The sequence below is a fragment of the Rhipicephalus microplus genome, chromosome 3 (genome assembly GCF_043290135.1).
Source record: "Rhipicephalus microplus isolate Deutch F79 chromosome 3, USDA_Rmic, whole genome shotgun sequence".
NCBI lineage: Eukaryota > Metazoa > Arthropoda > Arachnida > Ixodida > Ixodidae > Rhipicephalus > Rhipicephalus microplus.
Genome location: NC_134702.1, coordinates 103,815,840 through 103,834,068, shown reverse-complemented (window position 1 = coordinate 103,834,068; position 18,229 = coordinate 103,815,840). Strand labels below are relative to the sequence as shown.

General features: G+C 43.2%; 1 protein-coding gene across 6 annotated transcripts in view; it reads left to right on the top strand.

Annotated features, from left to right (window-relative positions):
* LOC119159971 (uncharacterized) overlaps positions 1 to 18,229 on the top strand; it is an 81,660-nt gene that overhangs the window by 24,647 nt on the left and 38,784 nt on the right. For 3 of the 6 annotated variants that reach the window (XM_075890075.1, XM_075890076.1, XM_075890077.1), the window contains 2 exons: positions 890 to 1,016; positions 4,200 to 4,289. In XM_075890075.1, the coding sequence (XP_075746190.1) occupies positions 968 to 1,016; positions 4,200 to 4,289 (139 nt within the window). In that variant the 5' untranslated portion in view covers positions 890 to 967. Of the gene's footprint in view, positions 1 to 889; positions 1,017 to 4,199; positions 4,290 to 18,229 lie in introns of those variants that run through there. The other 3 variants (XM_075890080.1, XM_075890078.1, XM_075890081.1) reach the window with 2 other exon arrangements.

Genomic DNA, 18,229 nt, shown 5'->3' with positions numbered 1-18,229 from the left:
CACTTTGATCTGCAGGGAGTCCGACGTCCTCAAACTCAGCGCGACACTTTATCAATACCGCGTTTGGCCCGTTTTAAAGCAAAACTATGTAGGGCTAGGTGACTGCGCTACAGCAGTTCATGGTACGTGAAAAACTGCTATGAATGGTCGTGTACGAGTAAAATAAAGTGGCGTTTCAATGGCTACTTACATTCGCGTTGAAAAATATGCACGAACGAAAAACAGTTGGTGTGCTGTCCAGATGTTTGTACTATTGCTTTAGTTACTACAGAGGTATTTGCGTTTATGCTCAGTTATGAATGTTGTGCTTAAGCTTAGTTATGATTGGGAAATAATAGCCTGAAGGTGAACGCGTGTGAATGCTACCTAAACATTTGATTGTTATCCTTCATATCCTCACCATGTTCCTGGTCAAAGGTTCCCAGGCCTTTATCCCAAGTGTGCCTATGGCAGCGTAACCCTAGAATTTTCAATTCCCCTCCCTCCCCCTTTAAATGTGCGAGCACTTCATTTGATGTGCGCGACAATATTTCAGCTTTTGCGGTTAAAAAACATGTCTAGAATTCATTTCTCGCTCAAGCGAGAACTTTCATTGCTTGTTATGTGGGCAGAAAAATAGAATAAAAACATATGGTTGTTGTTTCAGACACTGTTTTGACGTCTGTCACATTGTTTTGACGTCTGTCACATCTAACTTACTCTGCATATTTACCTGTTGAAATCTTATAATTTCAACAGGTAAATATGCAGAGTAAGTTAGATGTGATGCGTACCGCTGGCCTATGAATGCTCAAAACAGCATCGTAAGAAATCCTTCAGCATTGTTTGCTTGGTATCTTTCATGTTTACTCATTCATTTAGGAAAATAAAACATTTGACTTTTTTGTAGTGATTTCACTCGGAAGCAAGGTTCGATCGGATTGGTTGGCACTTCTGGCTTGACTAGTCATTTGGAAGACCAAGCAACATGAAAAGCTCAGCACTCTCTGCAAGATATCTTGCTCCCGTCCTACTTGGTGAGAAAATCATAAGGTTTTATTTCTTGCGTACTCTGTTATATTACCTTTGCATGTGGCACAACTTTAAATAAGCTGTTCAGCTAGCACTAGATGATACTATCAATTTTTTTTAACTGAATCAAGGTATCTTGGCAACTGTCAGGTATGAAGCACCAAGCTAACATCGGCATCTGAAGCAATATACTACAGGTCTTAAGTTAGGTTAGCTAAAAGCGAAACTTAAAGCAATAAAAACTTTGTATGCGTTTGCCGCAACAAAGCTATAGGTGTTAAAGGGTGCTTGTTTGCTGTTTTTTTTCAGCCGATATAGAAGTGCGGTTTGTGGGAGACAGAAATAAATATGAAAAGTTCATCGGCCTGTGATATAACATTGTCCAGTAGTCCTCCCGGTATAAATAGGACCATCGGGATCTTTAAAAAGAAATTCTTCATTTGGCTGAATTGTGCTGACAAGAATAAGTCAGGGTACACGCAATACACCTTGTACACTGGCGGCAAACACAGTTGTTGGTTGTTAGTAATTTCCTCATGGATGGAACGAATCATTTATTCATTAACAGTGATAACTGGCGCTCGAGTAAGTTCTTATTGTAACTTGAGTAGCCGCTTCCTGCACATATTGTTCAAAGAAAAATTCTGCACAATCGTGAAGCTTCTCAGATGTTGCTTTGTGGCCTGCACCGACAGGTCCTAATGATTTTAATGACGAGACTCGATTGCATAAAGAGCAGAGGAATAAGAATAAGCACAGGTAGCAATGCCCTCTCCTGAAGAAATACTAGACTTTGCTGTGACGCAAGACGGGCTCTGACCTATGCATGAATATTGAAACAAATTATTTTATGAGAGCAGCACTGCCTAATGCATTATCTAAGAACGCCTTTTTTCAAGCAACTTCAACTGTGTTTGAAGTTTTGGCTAATGATAGTTGTAGCAATGTGATCGTTGAATAATTCCACAGAAACTGCCACCGCTAGAGTGCTACGCACAACGCTCTTTGCATTGAACGTGTCGCGAACTAAGCGCCACGTCGACCGGCTCGTTACGGCAAGATAAGCGAGCCGCAGTGTACGAGCACTGCGGCTGGCTTAGTGGAGGTTCAAAGCAAGGTTAGAGGCCGGTGGCCCGTGATATCGACAAGTTGCACGTTGTCGGTTTCGTCCTCATTCACTTTATTGGTTATGCTGACGCCGGCGTAAAGTTCTCAAAAGGAGGAAGAGGAATAAACGTTTATTTTTTGAAACGATGTAGCGGGGTAGGTTCCGCGTCCACCGAAGGTGCTTCTGGATTGAACAAGTTTTTATATGGACACCTTACGCCGACAACACCATAGGCTATACGCCGCTCAACAGTGGAATTGATACCTAAGCGGTGCTCACTCAAACACAAAAGCAAGTGCTTAATGAATGAACCAAGGAATGAATGAATGAATGTGACATTTATTGAAAATAATGAACATCTCTTCCGAGCATTTGGAACAGAAGTGAGGAAGGAGTATGGGTAATGAAGGGTGAGACGCAACTACCTCTCAGGCCTTCGCGCGTGTCATTAACCTCTCCTGCATGACTCAAAACAGGCCCCTTTTGCTACTGTATATTTCGAGAGCTTTCTGTGCGTCTCATGGCATGACTTTATTTAAATTTTGTAGAGCCACCATGACGGTGTGCAGCTGCTGTTGGATATGTCATTTGCCTTTTAAGGGCACTGTGCGTGTCCAAATGACACGTTCTAAATTTCTTCAGCACAGCGTCTAAAAGTGCGTGCATAAAAATTCTAAACATGCGCTATCGCGCATACCACGCACGACTTTGGACGTGTTCGGTGCCGCCCAAGGCTTGTGTTGCCATCATACAACCTGGTATTTGAATACACAGAGACGTCGAAATATCTTGTGTAGTCTGTAGTGTCGTCGAAGAAACTTTTCACGAAGTCTGCGTTGGCTTATAGGCGTTCAGACTCACACACGGTCGCTGGGCTGGTCGCCGGCCAGAAAAAGTTGTAAGGACAGCTGTCGGTCGAAATTTTGTGTAAAATGTGAAACGTTGTGAAACTAGCTTTTGGTTTGTACGTTCCGGAAACCCGATTGTTTTTTTTGGCACTCTAGACTGGCCCCGCCGCGGCGGTCTCGTGGCTAAGGTCCTCGGCTGCTGACCCGCAGGTCGCGGGATCAAATCCCGGCGGTGACGGCTGCATTTCCGATGGAGGCGGAAATGTTGTGGGCTCGTGTGCTCAGATCTTGGTGCACGTTCAAGAACACCAGGTGGTCGAAATTTCCGGAGCCCTGCACTACGGCGTCTTTCAAAATCATACGGTGGTTTTGGGACGGTAAACACCACATATCATTTATCATTAACAGCACTATAGACTGTGGCTGATTTTGAATACCTGGAATTTTTTATTCGTTTACTTACATCTTCAAATAGGGGGCGTTCAAAGCGCCAACGTAAATTTTTCGTATATAGCTTGTTTTCAGAAGATTCCGCATTTTCGACAAGTGAATTTGTTTCCTGACAGCCCTGCGCTACGCTTGGCTCATGTAAAGGTGGACAGCAGGAGAGGTACATTGGCGTTGCTAACGTACACATATGTATTTATGCACGCGAGTTAGATCCTATTTGCTGAAACTGTAGCCTTCACCCAGCCATGCGTAATTTGTACTTCTCTAGCTGATTTAAACTAACTTTGAACTTACTTTATTTGTTAAGGAAATAAAAATAAATGCATTAGTGCTTAGAAGTTCCACTAGATATCTTGTAAGCTTATTTAGAGCACACAGTGGTATTGGCAGCTGTAAAGTAACCGAGCACTTGAAACATCACATTTGGTTGGAAAGTTTTTGATAATATAAGAACAGTTGACGTGAAAACGGGAGTGCATGCCATTAGATCACGTGTTAAAACATGGCAGCGCCCGAGTTTGCTAACATAACGTCTCCGAGAAGCGCGTGCAGATGCCACACTGGGGTATATCCCACTTGAAACTCTACAGCCCAACTTTAGTTGGTTATAGCTGTTTGAAGACAACAGGGCATTTCTTGATTTCTGGCATAGATTCAATATTTGTTTGCTCTATGTGCGTTAACACTCAAGTTATTCATTTTATGTACAAGAAATGAGTATACTTGAGCTGTTACTGTAACTGCACTAATGCTACTAAAAATAAGAATCATTTTCTTTGCAGCCATTATTGCAAAATCGAGTAATACGGCAAATGAAGACGAGGCCACTGAATCATACCAGTATGATTTTAATCATACTATAGATTATGATGGTATGCTTTGTTTAACACTGAAGCCGGTAACACAATTTTGTTTCTCACGGTCACAAAACGTTATTGAAGGGGCCCCTGCGCGCACGGGATACACAGCAAGAAGGACAAGCGATTAAATAGACAAGTGTTATTGCAATGTCCTTATACTGGTAAAATGCTTTTATTGATGTGACCGCTTTGGTTGTCCACACGTTTGCTATTACGGTATAAATGTTCTTCGCGCCATTTGTCGGCAAATGAATATTGCGCTCAGTGCCATAGCCAGGACATTTGGGGGGCGGGTGCATAAGGTCGACCTTAAGTAATGAACTTTCATGCGCGCCTTTGTGTGTGCGCGTGTATGTATTGTAGAGGAGACAAAAAAGAGACAACACCTGTACGCCAGGACGGCTGTTCTTATTCTGTCGTTCACCTCCTCTTTCTCTATCTGCGTAGGAGCCCGTGCCCAAACCCCAGGTCCGTTGTCATCCTTACAAAGTATACGTGCTATAGGATAAAAAAAATTCAGAAAATGCGTCCGTCCATCTGCGCGTCCATCCGTCCACCCGTCTGTGCGTTCATCCCTGCATTCGTACGTACATCCGTCCATCCGTGCATATGTTCATTCATGCGTGTGTCCATCGGTCCATCCACGCATCTGCCTGTCGCTTCGTCCGGCTGTCCATGCGTCTGTTCATAAATAAGTCCGTCCATGTAGCTACTCCAGGTACCGTTATCTTGCATCTTTTCATTATATATTCATCAGATAAAGTACTGCCATCCAGCGGACTTTCGAAGGATTAAACGAGAGGTGGCACGGCCGGACGCGTGCACTCTCTTACTGTCTACGCTTCGTGTCTAGTTCATGGCACCGCGCCCCAACCCTAGCTAAACCTTGCTATAACCATTGAGGTAACGCCCAGCGAGTTCAACGTGGCAACCTTTTTGGCCCAATATTGTGCTCCAAGGGCATCCTTCTGTTACTCGTTTTTTTAGTAAGCACCAAATTCAAGAAAAATTTTATCGGAGATTAACTCTCCTTAGGTTATTTCAATAGGAACTATATTTTTATTTATGATTAACGTGTGGGGGTTTTGTCCTCAATTCAAATGAGTGCACGCGTGCCGCTCCTTTAGTCTTGCCGTGGAGGTGGCTACGTACTACTACTACTACTACTACTACTACTACTACTACTACTACTACTACTACTACTACTACTGCTACATACATTGCGGATGCACTACTCATGGCTTAAGAAGCTTCACCCCTAAAAGTACGATGAATAATCTATTTGACTACAATATCAGTAAATGCTACTCTGCCCGAGTAAATTCATTGCGAAGCTGCCCACGCGGACATTCGCACCACCGTGTACTGGATATGTGTGGTCATGGTTGTGTGGCGTCAACTGGCAGGTAGAAATTCAAATGTTGCCGAAGCCCTCAGGTAGGCTTCATACCATGAGGTTCCAATTATTGGAACTGACAAACAATATCACAACACAAGCACAATACATATTCTTTTTTCCGAGCTGAATCAATTTACGATACTTTTTAACATTGCTCTGTTGTTAGTGGAGCTGGCAATAACAAGAAAAAGTTGCAAGCACGTTATAGGCTGTGTCACACAAGCGCGTGGTAATGAATTCAATTTCGCACGCTGCCAGTCAGAACTCGTCGCCTGCATCAATGGTGCAAAAAATGAATGTCACAGACTGCGCTTCTGAAAACTACTCTCCTCTCCCTAGCCGAGTATTATGTTCAGCACTCGCATTATTACACCAACGCCTCAACCACTCAGGAGACTTAAGCTTTTGGACTTCACATCTCCTCTACAACACAAACACTATCCTATTGACAGCAGCGGATGATATCCTCGACGGCAGCAGAACTTCATGCAATCAAATAACCTGTACTATACATCTTGCGCCAAACGCCAGATGGGTAAATTTACAGATATTATTACGATAGCAATTACACACACACACACACACACACACACACACACACACATATATATATATATATATATATATATAGGGGAAAGAAGTGTATACCTAAGGGCTCGTTTTTCCGTGTTTTAACATGTGTTTCCGTGTTTCATTTCCGTGTTTAATGGCAGACTTGGTGTGTTTAGGTTGTATAAGAGGGACAATTAATCAGCTGCCCGCTCATAATAAGTTCCCGTGCTACGTGACGCCAAACATGCGCATAAGAGTGTTTTCACACTCGTCGTTTGGCTTATAGATGGCGCTGACTGTCACTCCTACTTCTAAATTCACATATAAACCCAAAAAAAGTGGATGCAGGGAAGGCCGCTGTGGTAGCTCAGTGGTTAGAGCATCGAACGCGTTATTCGAAGGTCGTAGGTTCGATTCCTGCTCACGGCTGGTTATTTTTTCGTCCACTTTTCTTTCTTCTTATTTACATTCAATTGGTTCTAATAACTTCCCCTGTACATTCCTTGGCATTACTTTCTGTTAGGTCTCATATATATATATATATATATATATATATATATATATATAGATAGATATATACCTTCACGCAGGAAATAAAAAGTTCAGAAAACAACTCAGGCGCGTGAAATCGAACGTAGGACCTCCGCGCTCCGCGTCGTGAATGCGAGGCGTCAACCATTGAACCATACAGGGTACCTCCTACAACGTTGAAATGGCAAGCTACTTATATTTACCACTTACCGCTGTTGGCGGGCATTTCAGGGGGAACTATCATGTTTTCAGCATTGTCAGCCAGATGGCGCAATAAGCGCGCGGCCGCTTTCATTGCAGATGCGTACTTTGGCCCCTAGGAAGGAGGAGAGTGGACGATCTCTCACGCGCCCTTATCTTTCGGTGGGGAAGATCATACATCTTGGCTGGCACTGGGCTTGCTCTGGAACGATTCTGTTGTAGTTACGGGGTGCAAAAAGGCCACTGCAATTGTTGCACAGCCTCCGTTTGCGAAAAAAGCGCGCTTTTCAGACACAGCTAAGTAACAACTTGGACGCTTTTTGGCGTTCATTTGTATCTCGAGTACGTTTTATGCGTCATTTGTGCGTGAGAAACGCGGGGAACATTTCGATCTGCTTGCCATTCAGCGCGTGACCTTCCCATTTGTGCTATCACGTTCATTGCTTCGCATTTGCAGCGAAGCTGTTACTTTTTGTTCAGCTTGCTAAACAAAACTAATTCTTCCCCCGTTTCATTCGATATGGCATACTTACATCATCTAAATATTACCGCACGGAACTATATCACTTATCAGTGGACGCTGGCTCATTGTGGTATTCTGGCAAACGAAAAAGCAGATGGAGGCGTACGCAAAGGTCTTCAACACAATTACAGACGAACTTATTTCACCAAATCAGATGCTTTTATATGGCTGAAAGACTGGCGTTTGTGGAAATAAGAGACGCTGGAAACTTCGGACACATCATTAGGCCTCCTTTCACTGAATCGGCCGCTACCTCAGAATAAGGCTCTTGTCTACCATTGTCTTCATCTAAACAGTGTCAATGTAAATAGCTTGCTGTACCACTTCGGTCAGTCAGCGAGTCCGTACTGCAACAACCGTGGCTCCATCAAAACTGTGCAACATGTCTTGTTTGAGTGTACAGCTTATGCTGGTGAGCGTGCGCTTTATAAGCATTACGTGCGCTCTACAACCGAGAGAACTTTTTCTCTTGACTGTGTATTGGTACCTTTGGCCAGCCTCGTGCTACAGAGACGTGCTATGAAATTTCGTTCACGTACTTCGACAGCATAGGTCATCTAGACAAACTGTAGCTGTAGCTTGACAATACAGAAAAATTATTATTTCGTGTCCTCATTCAATAGTCAAACATGTGGCGTTTTCTTTATTTGTTTAATTTATCTTCTGTCTTACCGTCTTGGCTTTTATCTCTCTTTTCCTACCTCTACTTTCGATCCCCAATGCCCGTCCACATAGAGAGTAGAAAGTCAGCGATTTATTGCATGCCACCTAATCCTCTGTTTTCCAATAAAGAGTAATCTCTCTCTGTCAGAAAAGGAGTGATAGTTTATGATTGGCCAGAGGGGTAATACAGATGACAGTGGAGGGCCCTACTCTGACCGCAATAACTTAGCGCTTGTTTTCACTATGCAAATCAAAGGAATGTCATTTTTCTTTGAACGCGGGAAGGCTACCGACCAAATTTTCGCCTAATAAAGCGTTCTGTAAACATAAATGTTATCACGCTTGCTGTAGTGTTCTCCTACTATTGCGTTCGATGCAAAATGAGCCACGACTGGACCATCTGACCCTGGGAAGCCAACTGGTGGCCCTCGGTCAGATTCTGAAAATTTCTGTCGCCAGCCGCGAGAGAGGGCCTGTCACTCGCAATCAGCCTATTGTTCTGCTTAAAAACAGTTTATTCTCGCTCTTTGCTAAGAATGGGTGCGCCCTAATTTATGGCAGCCACATTCGTCATGAGCAGTCTCTTTTTGGTATAATGACTGCACACAACAGAAATGGCTGCTTATTATGAAATGGAAGCATTCATTTATTTTTTGGGCCGTGCTTTTTTTTTTAGGCCGAGGTTTCCATTCTTGTTGCTTAGGGGACAATAAATAATTACAGAGAGAAGAATAAAGCTAAAAATGAGCTGTTTTCCTAAACAATAATCAACATGTTTTAACACGGCCAAGTGCTACGCGCGTCCTTTATTTGTCTTCGCCAACGCGTCAACAACCGGCTCATCTGTGCTCCTTGTGTCGGCTGCCTACGATGAGCATCGGTTGCGCTTACAGACGACCGTCCCTCACCACGTCCGTCGGTACTGGCACATCCGCTGGTAATGGCGTCCCCACTGATGTAAGGCGGTGATTCGAGGTGAGGAACACGGGCATCGTTCCACGGTGTTGTACGGGTGCGGGCAGGCACTCCACACACGTCCCACATCCTCCTGGCTCGTGCACCGTTGACGTGGAAGACGGGTGTATTCGTGCCCGGGCTCATTGAAGGTTAGTGGTATGCTGCTGTACTGTCCCAGCTGCTCGCTAAACCACCCACCAGCTGGATGACCCGAGCCACGAAGATGGCAGCTAGTCTTGGTGAAGATGCGGGCGGCTCTCGACGTGTTGTCACTCTTGCGGTATCCCCACAGGCTACCTCGAGCATCCACCGTCTTGTTCTTGTTCTTGTTAACCTTTCCTGGTGGCTCATACCTGCTGTGGGGGATGGATGAATTGGAAACCTTTATTTCGTCAGAAAGCAACTGCGGATGATTCCGTGTCAGATGGCCATCAACCCAAGGTTGGCGGCGACCTGTGTGGCCCACTCCACGACCCTTAACTTAACGACGTCTTAGCTGGTGAACATGGCCTCCCAGTGCTCAAGAGAGGAATCACGCATAATATCCACCGGCGGTGGCACTATGCTACATTCCCAAAGTATGTGATCATATGTTGCCACAGCCTGACACCATTTGCATTGCGGCTTTATCTCCTCCGGGTACATTTTGTTCAACACGTAAGGGTTGGGAAAAGATCCCGTCTGCAGTTTTCTCCAGACGCATTCTTGCGCCTTATTCAACCGCTTGTGTGGGGGCGGATCGGCCAATAATTGAGTTGTCTTATAAAGTATTACTCAATTTTAGAGTAAAAAAACTTATAGAATGAAAACTTTACAACCTTTAGAACAAAATTTTGATGATAACTAATCTGTACCTACTATAACGTTTTTGTAATAATAATAGATTATAACCTAGATCAAAACCTAACTTGACAAAGGAAAAGGAAGGAAATGTATACGTATTTCGTGACACAGAAGAATAATGCGATTAGTTCGCTAGTCTTTTAGTATCATTCAGATAGTTTCGCAATGCCTCGCGAACATTCGCACTGGCAAACCTAGAAACAGAGGCCCCAAAGGATAGAATCATGGCCATAGATAAATTCATTTCAATAGCACGTAAAGTATTTTTTAAACTTGGATCTACAAGCTGTAGCAAATCACCTACATCACAAAAAGTAATAATCCATAGTTTACGGCTGGTCACAGATAGCGTACATTGGACAAAGAACCCCACCAGACCTGTGTTGGTGGAAAATTATTTTCGGTGCCCTACTTCACAGCCTCGTAATTGTGACTTCTTGTTTACGCGTGTCACAATAGTATCAGCGCTAGGGATAAAATAAGTGCCGGTATTCTATGGAAATTGTGAGTGATGTACCTGCGAAGCTTTCTATAGTGGTAAGTTTGTGAAATTGCGCCGCCGTCACATAAGCGGATGGTAGAAAACACGGTAAAATTGGCCCACTTATTCATGACTTCGCAAAAAGATTGGCCATTTTGCTTAAGAGCACTCTTTATGACTCGGCACCCAAACAAATCTAACTTTTCTCAAATGTGGGTTATTAACGCACGAAACGCCTTAATTATGTGCGATTCAGCACTAAGAGAAAGTGCACCGCAAAGAAGCAGAGAATCTGTAATTATAACAGCCAATGAAATTTCTGCATTTAACTTTCGTAAGGCGAGTACCACTGCGAGAAACTCGGCCACGAAAACGGGTGTTTTCGTTACACTGTGATGCACCTTTAGCAATAATTACACTGGTTTCGACGCTCTGCAAGTGTTATTGCAGCAAACCATCTAAAGGTGGATGGGTGTGTAACATTGCATTATTAGGAAAAATGTCAAATTGAATATCAACATCGGGTGAGTTATCACTAGTCGGCCTTATCTCGCAGATACGTTCGTTCAGCGGTTCCAGTAAACGTTGTACAAATATAATTTGTGGGTTGTGAAACCGTAGCCATCTAACACCGAAACATGTTTCCGATGAGGATATGAATACTGTCTCTGACTGCTTGAGTGGTGTGGTGACTTATAACTTCTTGAAAAACGTCTGAACGTTCAAGATACGAAACCTGCATGAAAGAGAAAGAACTCTCGATTCCAGGAATAAAACGCAGTTAGAAACCGTTTTAGGTAGACGAAAGCATAAGCGTAACGATTCACTTTGTAAAAGAATGAGAGGCCAGATTTGGTAGGCGGGAGCACCGCAGAAAAGCACGCATATTATTTCCAGAAAAGGACGAAAACACATTCGATATATTATTACTACTGTATCTCTTCTCATGCCTATTCAGTAGTTGCTTATCCGGCGTAACATGCCGATAGCTCGCGCACCCTTACTAGCTATGTATTCAATCAGTGGGCGTCAGTTTGTAGATGCATTTTAAATTACCTCAAGATATTTAATAAATTCCACCTGTGGTGTGTCCTGAGAATGGTAGCATAATGAGATATGCTTGAGGTATTTCAAGGGGAAGACAAGAAGGGCGCGTTGACTTGGATTTAGTAAGACGTGATTGTAATCAAGCCAGTTCTCCAGAGTGTGAAGATGAGACTGAAGGCGGTCGTATAATGTCCGAATGGTGTCTGCCATTGCAAAGAAAGCAATATCGTCTGCATAAACGTAAGTTGTTATGTCCTGGTTGAACGGTGCTCATTAGCACATTAAATAGCACTGGGGACAGCACTGAGCATTGTGGTACTCCCCTGGTTTGTGTGTGCATAGTCAATGAATATCCACCTCTTAAATAACAAAACTTCCGGTCCATGGGGAATTTGTGAATCCGTGTTACTACGTATGCCGGAAACTTGAGGGATTCTAGTCGATCTATCAGAAGACCATGCCCTATAGTATCGTACCTTGAAGCGATATCTAAAGTAACTAAAGCTGCATATTTGTTGTCCCGTCGGGCTAACTGTATATGACTTTCTAAATCAACATGCGCATTCCATATGGAACACCCAGTCCTGAACCCGATTCGACAGAGGCTTAGAATGGACCTCTTGTCTAAAAGTTTATTGATTCGAGCATGGATGATTCTCTCAATCAATTTCACCAGATTTGGTGTCAAGGCAATTGGCCTTATGTCATGCAATATGTGCCTCTGTTATGTTTTTTAAGCAACAGTATAGTTATGGTAAGTTTTCATTTTTGCGGTATCCATGGGTTCCTCATTATATAATTCACAATATCGAAAAGAACTGAAGGCAATTCTTGAGGTAAAATTTTTAACGTGGAATTTGTAATTGCCTCCGGTTTATGGGGAGCCGTTGACAAACATACAGCAGTTTCAGTCAATTCATATACAGAAATTTCTGTATATTCATGCATAGATACCTGCATGTTGCGAATAGTTTAGAGATCTGTGCTTAAGCGACGTTCTAAACCTTTAGCTATCTCTTATAGCAAGGCGTTCATCTCTTGTGGCACCAAGAGACATGATTATAAAGTTAAAGGTGTTGGCAGTGCCTTTCTTGACCGCAGATACGCGAACAATTTAGGCTTATTGTTAGATTTGGCAAGATAATCGAAGTGTCGACTGCCATATTCTTTCGCACGTTTAACAGTGTGCCTAAATGCGCCGGCGAAAAACTGATAGTCCTTCTAATTTGTTGGGCAGTGATTATGCAGAAGTCTCTTCCAAGCAGCTTTCCGTCTTCAGTAAACGTGCGTACATTGATCAGTCCACCATCGAGAGAATGACCATTTACTCAATGGAATAATGAGCTCTAAATTTTTACGACATACCTCTAGTATGGAGTTCTACAAAGAGTGCAGCGTAGTCACCGAACATGCTGAGACGTTGGATCACAAAATAAATTTCGAAGCGACGGCCATCCTTGAAAGCGAACCGAACTTGAAGAGAAGGTTGTTACTCGAGTCGTGGCACATACAGAGGACAGCCCATAATATCAACCGCTCTCTCGGAACCCTTCCCCCAGTGTATTCACATGGGCTGCGCTCCAAGGCAAAACAAGATAGAAAGAAAGGGGTTGATTAGCCACCCCGCGAGTGCTTTGAAGACGACGCTGCTACTCAGTCTCCGCAGTCACCCCTGAGGAAGGACTCAAGTCGGTTCCGAAACGTCGGGTATCTTCAAAACTTTTGATTGGCGTCGAAACTATCTCCCAGGAATTGAGAATCATTCGCCCATCAGCCAGTAAATGGGCAGCTCCACTCCGAGACATTCGGTTACTTGAGGCCATGCCAAATCTACTAATTTTGGCAACCTAAGACAATTCTAGATTATACCTGTTACCCAGCGTAGGACATTTTACCGCCCTTCTGTACAGCATGAACGCCTTTTTGAGGATTCACATTGTACACGCCTGTCACCGTATTCCTGTGACTGAGACAGATACAACCAAAACAGTCATTACAATACTATTCAGACTCATCGAGTTTTCGCGATAGTAGTCTGGTCTCAGGAGCACCACTTAGTCTATTCAACATTTGAATGACAAAGTCACGCGTAGTCTACCCTTCATCGGCACCGACGTCGACGAGTTGTTGGTGGCCAGTAAATCTGTCTATGAGCCTTTACAACACCTTCATTGCAAGATGAATGTGTTCTAAGAAGAAAGAATCACAATTTCACTTCAATTTATTTCTAGTTCTTCTGGTCCTTTTTCTATGCGTCCTAATTTAGACTGAATAACGCAGAAGTTATGGTGCACGGTCTGCGAGTGCTGTTCGAGTATTCTTCAACACCAGGCTTGCCCCTGGTTTTGAAAATTCAAAAGAAATAAAATAATAGAGTTTTCACGCAAACACTCATCAGCAAGAATTCCCGATTCGCCAGATTGTGTGAGAAAAAGGGTGTTAATGTCTCTTAAATTTGTTAGGTATATTCAAAAAATTTTGAAGTATTTGGGCGTAAGTGATCCATTTGGCAGGCTAAGTTTGAAAGACTTAGTCTTCTGCTATGATATAGCAAAAGAAACCTACCGGCATAGCATAGATGTTTTAGACATGCATTAGTCGTTGTCTCATGTGCATTTAACGCATTGTATGAAAGAGCGCATCACAAAAAAAAAAAAACAGATGAAGTGGCGGTTCGCATCACGAGCGCAATGCTCGTGGACTCTTTCATACAGATACCTCCTTTTTTCAGAGAACCCTCGCATGGTATTCTGAGTTAAAACGTACATCCAGGCAAAAAGACGTTGTTTGGGTCGCAATTAGCTCCGGACTTTAGTGACATAACATGGGCAACAATGATCGAGACTTGTCATGGTGCTTACAAATCGTAATCCATGAGGTCTACAGATATGCAGATGAGTGCCTAATTTTAGGGTGTGATGTTCATTACGAGGACGTCAGAAAAATAATATTAGAGGCTTTTGATTTTTCATGCAAGGAAGTAACTTTTACTTCTTAAGTACCAGCTAAAAAAGCTGTAATTTTAAGTTCTCAAGCAAGAGTTTTTGGCATACCACGTCTATTGGACCTTTTCACATCGGGCTGTGCAGCCGCTCATCAATTCAGCTGCCAATTGTTCAAAGCTGGTTAAGAATAATAATATTATGCATCGATTTCGGTGATCATTGGTAAAATCTTCTATTCACGCTGATCATTGCGCATTTCATGAGCAGATCCCTAGGCGGCAACACGCAGCGTACCAATTTCCTGTTATTCATGCTATAGGTATCAAACTAATGAAGAAGCTTAAACAGGAAGCAAAACCAATTTTCAACAAAATTATGCGTAGATTGAATCTTTCTCAGCCCTATTAATTTTTTAAAATGTGCCAGAGATTAAAGCCACTCAATGTGCGCGAGTTTTTGAAAAAATGTAATGACTTATAGTCTGCAAACTATAGGTCCCAGCAAATATTTTCTGCTCTAATTCTTTGCTGCTCTCTTTTCGGTGTCTTGTTCCCCTGTTGCGACGGCACCTGCTCTGTCTACGTCATCAGCCAGTGCCGCAAGCCTTCGCAAGCTCTCGCTTCCATTCGCCATTGTCGCTTTCTACAACGACTATTTGGAGATGTACGTGTGTAACCTTTCGGCTTGCACTTCATTAGTACTCTTTGGGGAATGTATCGGTGACTACGAAGTTTTTTACAGCGTTTTCCTTGCTGCTATGCGCGGCCCTGCAGTGCCAGTTCCGATTTTTGCCGTCGCAACGCCTGCTGCGACTGATTCGGCATGTAGGAGTTTTCTCGAAATGGCAGTGATACTAAGCTCACGTCTAACCAACGCGGAGACAACATTACCCTATTGCAGGGCTCTCGCACTTCATTCGATTGTGATAAGCCATCTTTAGACCGAATGCCCACGGTCATTGACAATACAGATACCGGCCAGCAAGCCCCACTACGACAGCGTCCATACCGTGTGTCGTCTGCTGAACGCAGTGTCATTAAAGGGACACTAAAGTCAAATAACAATTTACGTCAATATTATCAAAAACGACAATATTACCAACAGCAGTGGCCTACTTACCAAAAAGGTAAGGTGAGTGCACGAGAACGACTGCGCCGCTGTAGGACGTTCGAAAAATTACCCCGACCCCGATAAAGTTAGGCATACCACCTACAAACTCCTAGTAATCGAAGTAGCTGCACTAAATAAATAACCTTCCGTGCGCTAAGAAACGTATTAGAATACTGCTTGTTCGTTTCTGTTTGATTTATGAAAAAAAGAACTGCCAGACGTGACTATCAACAACAGCGTGAGTGGTTCAAAAAAGTCACAGCTTTGCCGCAAAGGCGAAGCAATCAACGCGATAGTATCAAAGTGGAAGGTCATGCACAGAATAACAAGCACATCGAAACGTGCCCCGCGTTTCTCACGCACAAGTGAAGCACGAAACGTACTCAGAGGTACGAATGCATGTGGATAAGCGTCTCAGTTGATACTTCGCTGTGTCTGAAAAGCGCGCCCTTTCCGCAAACGGTACCTGCGCAACGATTGCAGTGACCTTTGTGTGCCTAGTAACTTCAACAGAATCGTTTTGATGAATGACCAAGGCCAGCCAAGACGTATGATCCTGCCCTCCTCCGTTCCGCAATTTGAAAGTGCGTGAGTGAGCGACGCCCTCCTCTTCTCCGCGGCGCAAAGTACGCCTGGGAGATGAGATAGCGCGCCGCCGCAAGAGGACGATGTGGCGACGCGCGGTTGGTGTGGCGGCACGTGGTCATTACGCCATCTTGCTGATAATGCTGGAAACGCGATAGCTCCCTCACAAGATACCCGTCACAAGCGGTAAATGGTAGATACGAATGGCTTGCCGTTTAAAGGCTGAGGAGGTGTTGAAGTTTATTTTAGGCAAAAGGAAAAGTGGTACAATAAAAAGAAGGAGATGCACAAATTTCCTTTTTGCCTAGGGGACTGGTGAAAAGGCACGAATGCCCGACAAAGCGCCCGCTCCCTATAAACCCCAAACCCTCCAAAGTAACGCAACGCTCAGTGTAAAATTAGACATAAATGTGTTGCTATATGCAAATCACATCAGTGCGTGGATAAACAAAATATATTGCTAAATTGGCTCAGGTAATGACATGCACAAAGCATCTACGGGAAGAACTAATGAAAAACAGTTTACAAAATATACTCAAACACCAATGTCATTTACTTTAAGATATGTAAAACACAAAACATCAATTTTTATTACAAAAGTACAAAAAGAATACGAAACAAAAATAATAATGACGGTGATGATATTTTTGCAGACAGTAAGTTAGCCTGTATCTTCCTCTTAAGAGAGAAAGAGAGGGAGAAAAAGGAAAGGCCGGGAGGTTATCCAGATATTGGCATCTGGTTTGCTACCCAGCGTGGGGGGCAGAGAATTAGGGGCAAGAAAGAGGGGGTAGATAGAGAAAAAAACAAAAAAAACTGGCGCACTCATGTGAAAATTGCCGTATGGGCCAGTATCGTCTATCATCATCATCATCATCAGCCTGACTACGTCCACTGCAGGACAAAGGCCTCTCCCATGTTCCGCCAGTTAACCCGGTCCTGTGCTTGCTGCTGCCAATTTATACCCGCAAACTTCTTAATCTCATCTGCCCACCTAACCTTCTGTCTCCCCCCAACCCGCTTCCCTTCTCTGGGAATCCAGTTAGTTACCCTTAATGACCAGCGGTTATCCTGTCTACGCGCTACATGCCTGGCCCATGTCCATTTCCTCTTCTTTCTTTCAACTATAATATCCTTAACCCTCGTTTGTCCACTAATCCACTCTGCTCTCTTCTTCGTCTATAAGAGTCGTCTATAAGAGTAGCTAAAGTTGGGTGTTAGTTTAAAAAAATGCGAAATTTGGTACAATAGTTTTTCTGTGCAGTAATTAGTACGTCGTTTTTCATTGTTATTTGTCCTATGCCGTAAGTTGTGACCATGATTTCTCGGAGAAGGCCTTTGATAAAACCCTGAACGATCATATCGTACCCGCTTATAAATAAGCATAGTCAATTTTTGTTTCATGACGTTGGTTACCGGTAGTATTTTATGTTCCTTGAAGAGAGGCGCAGTGTGATACCTGAATGATACCCCGGATATTAGTCGCACAGTTTTTTTTTGTAAGACGTGAATTTTATCAGTGTTTGCCTTAGTCGTGTTCCCCCATACGATAAGGCACTAATGAAGGTGTGAGGGAACAATTGAGTAATATAGTTGTTTTTTTAACCATAGAGGGAGAAGTCGCAATTTGCAGATGATACCCGTGAATCTCGAAATCTTGGTACGAACATGGTTAGAATGTAAAGACCAATCTTAGTGTTCTTGAAAAAAATACGAAAAAATTTATGCGCTGTGTCTTGTTCAAATTTTTGTCCTTCAAATAATATCGTGAGCTCGCTTCGATAGCTCGTTGCGCGGTCAGAATAAAAGATATTCATTTTTTGTTCAGTTCTAATCTATTACTGTTAAGCCATTCGGATAGATGTATCAGCCACAGGTTTGCTTGTTCAAGGTGATAGAGGGAGTTGCCAGCGAAGAATATGTTGGTCTTATCAGCGTAGAGAACCACATCGGGTGTTAGTGGTATATTAGGCAGATCATTGATTTGAATTGAGAAAAGCAAAGGCCCTAAGATTGATCCTTGTGGGACGCCACAAGTGATATAACCTATCTTAGATTTAGTGTCACCGAGACTAGTGTACTGTTGTCAGTTACTTAGATAGCTTTTTTAAGATC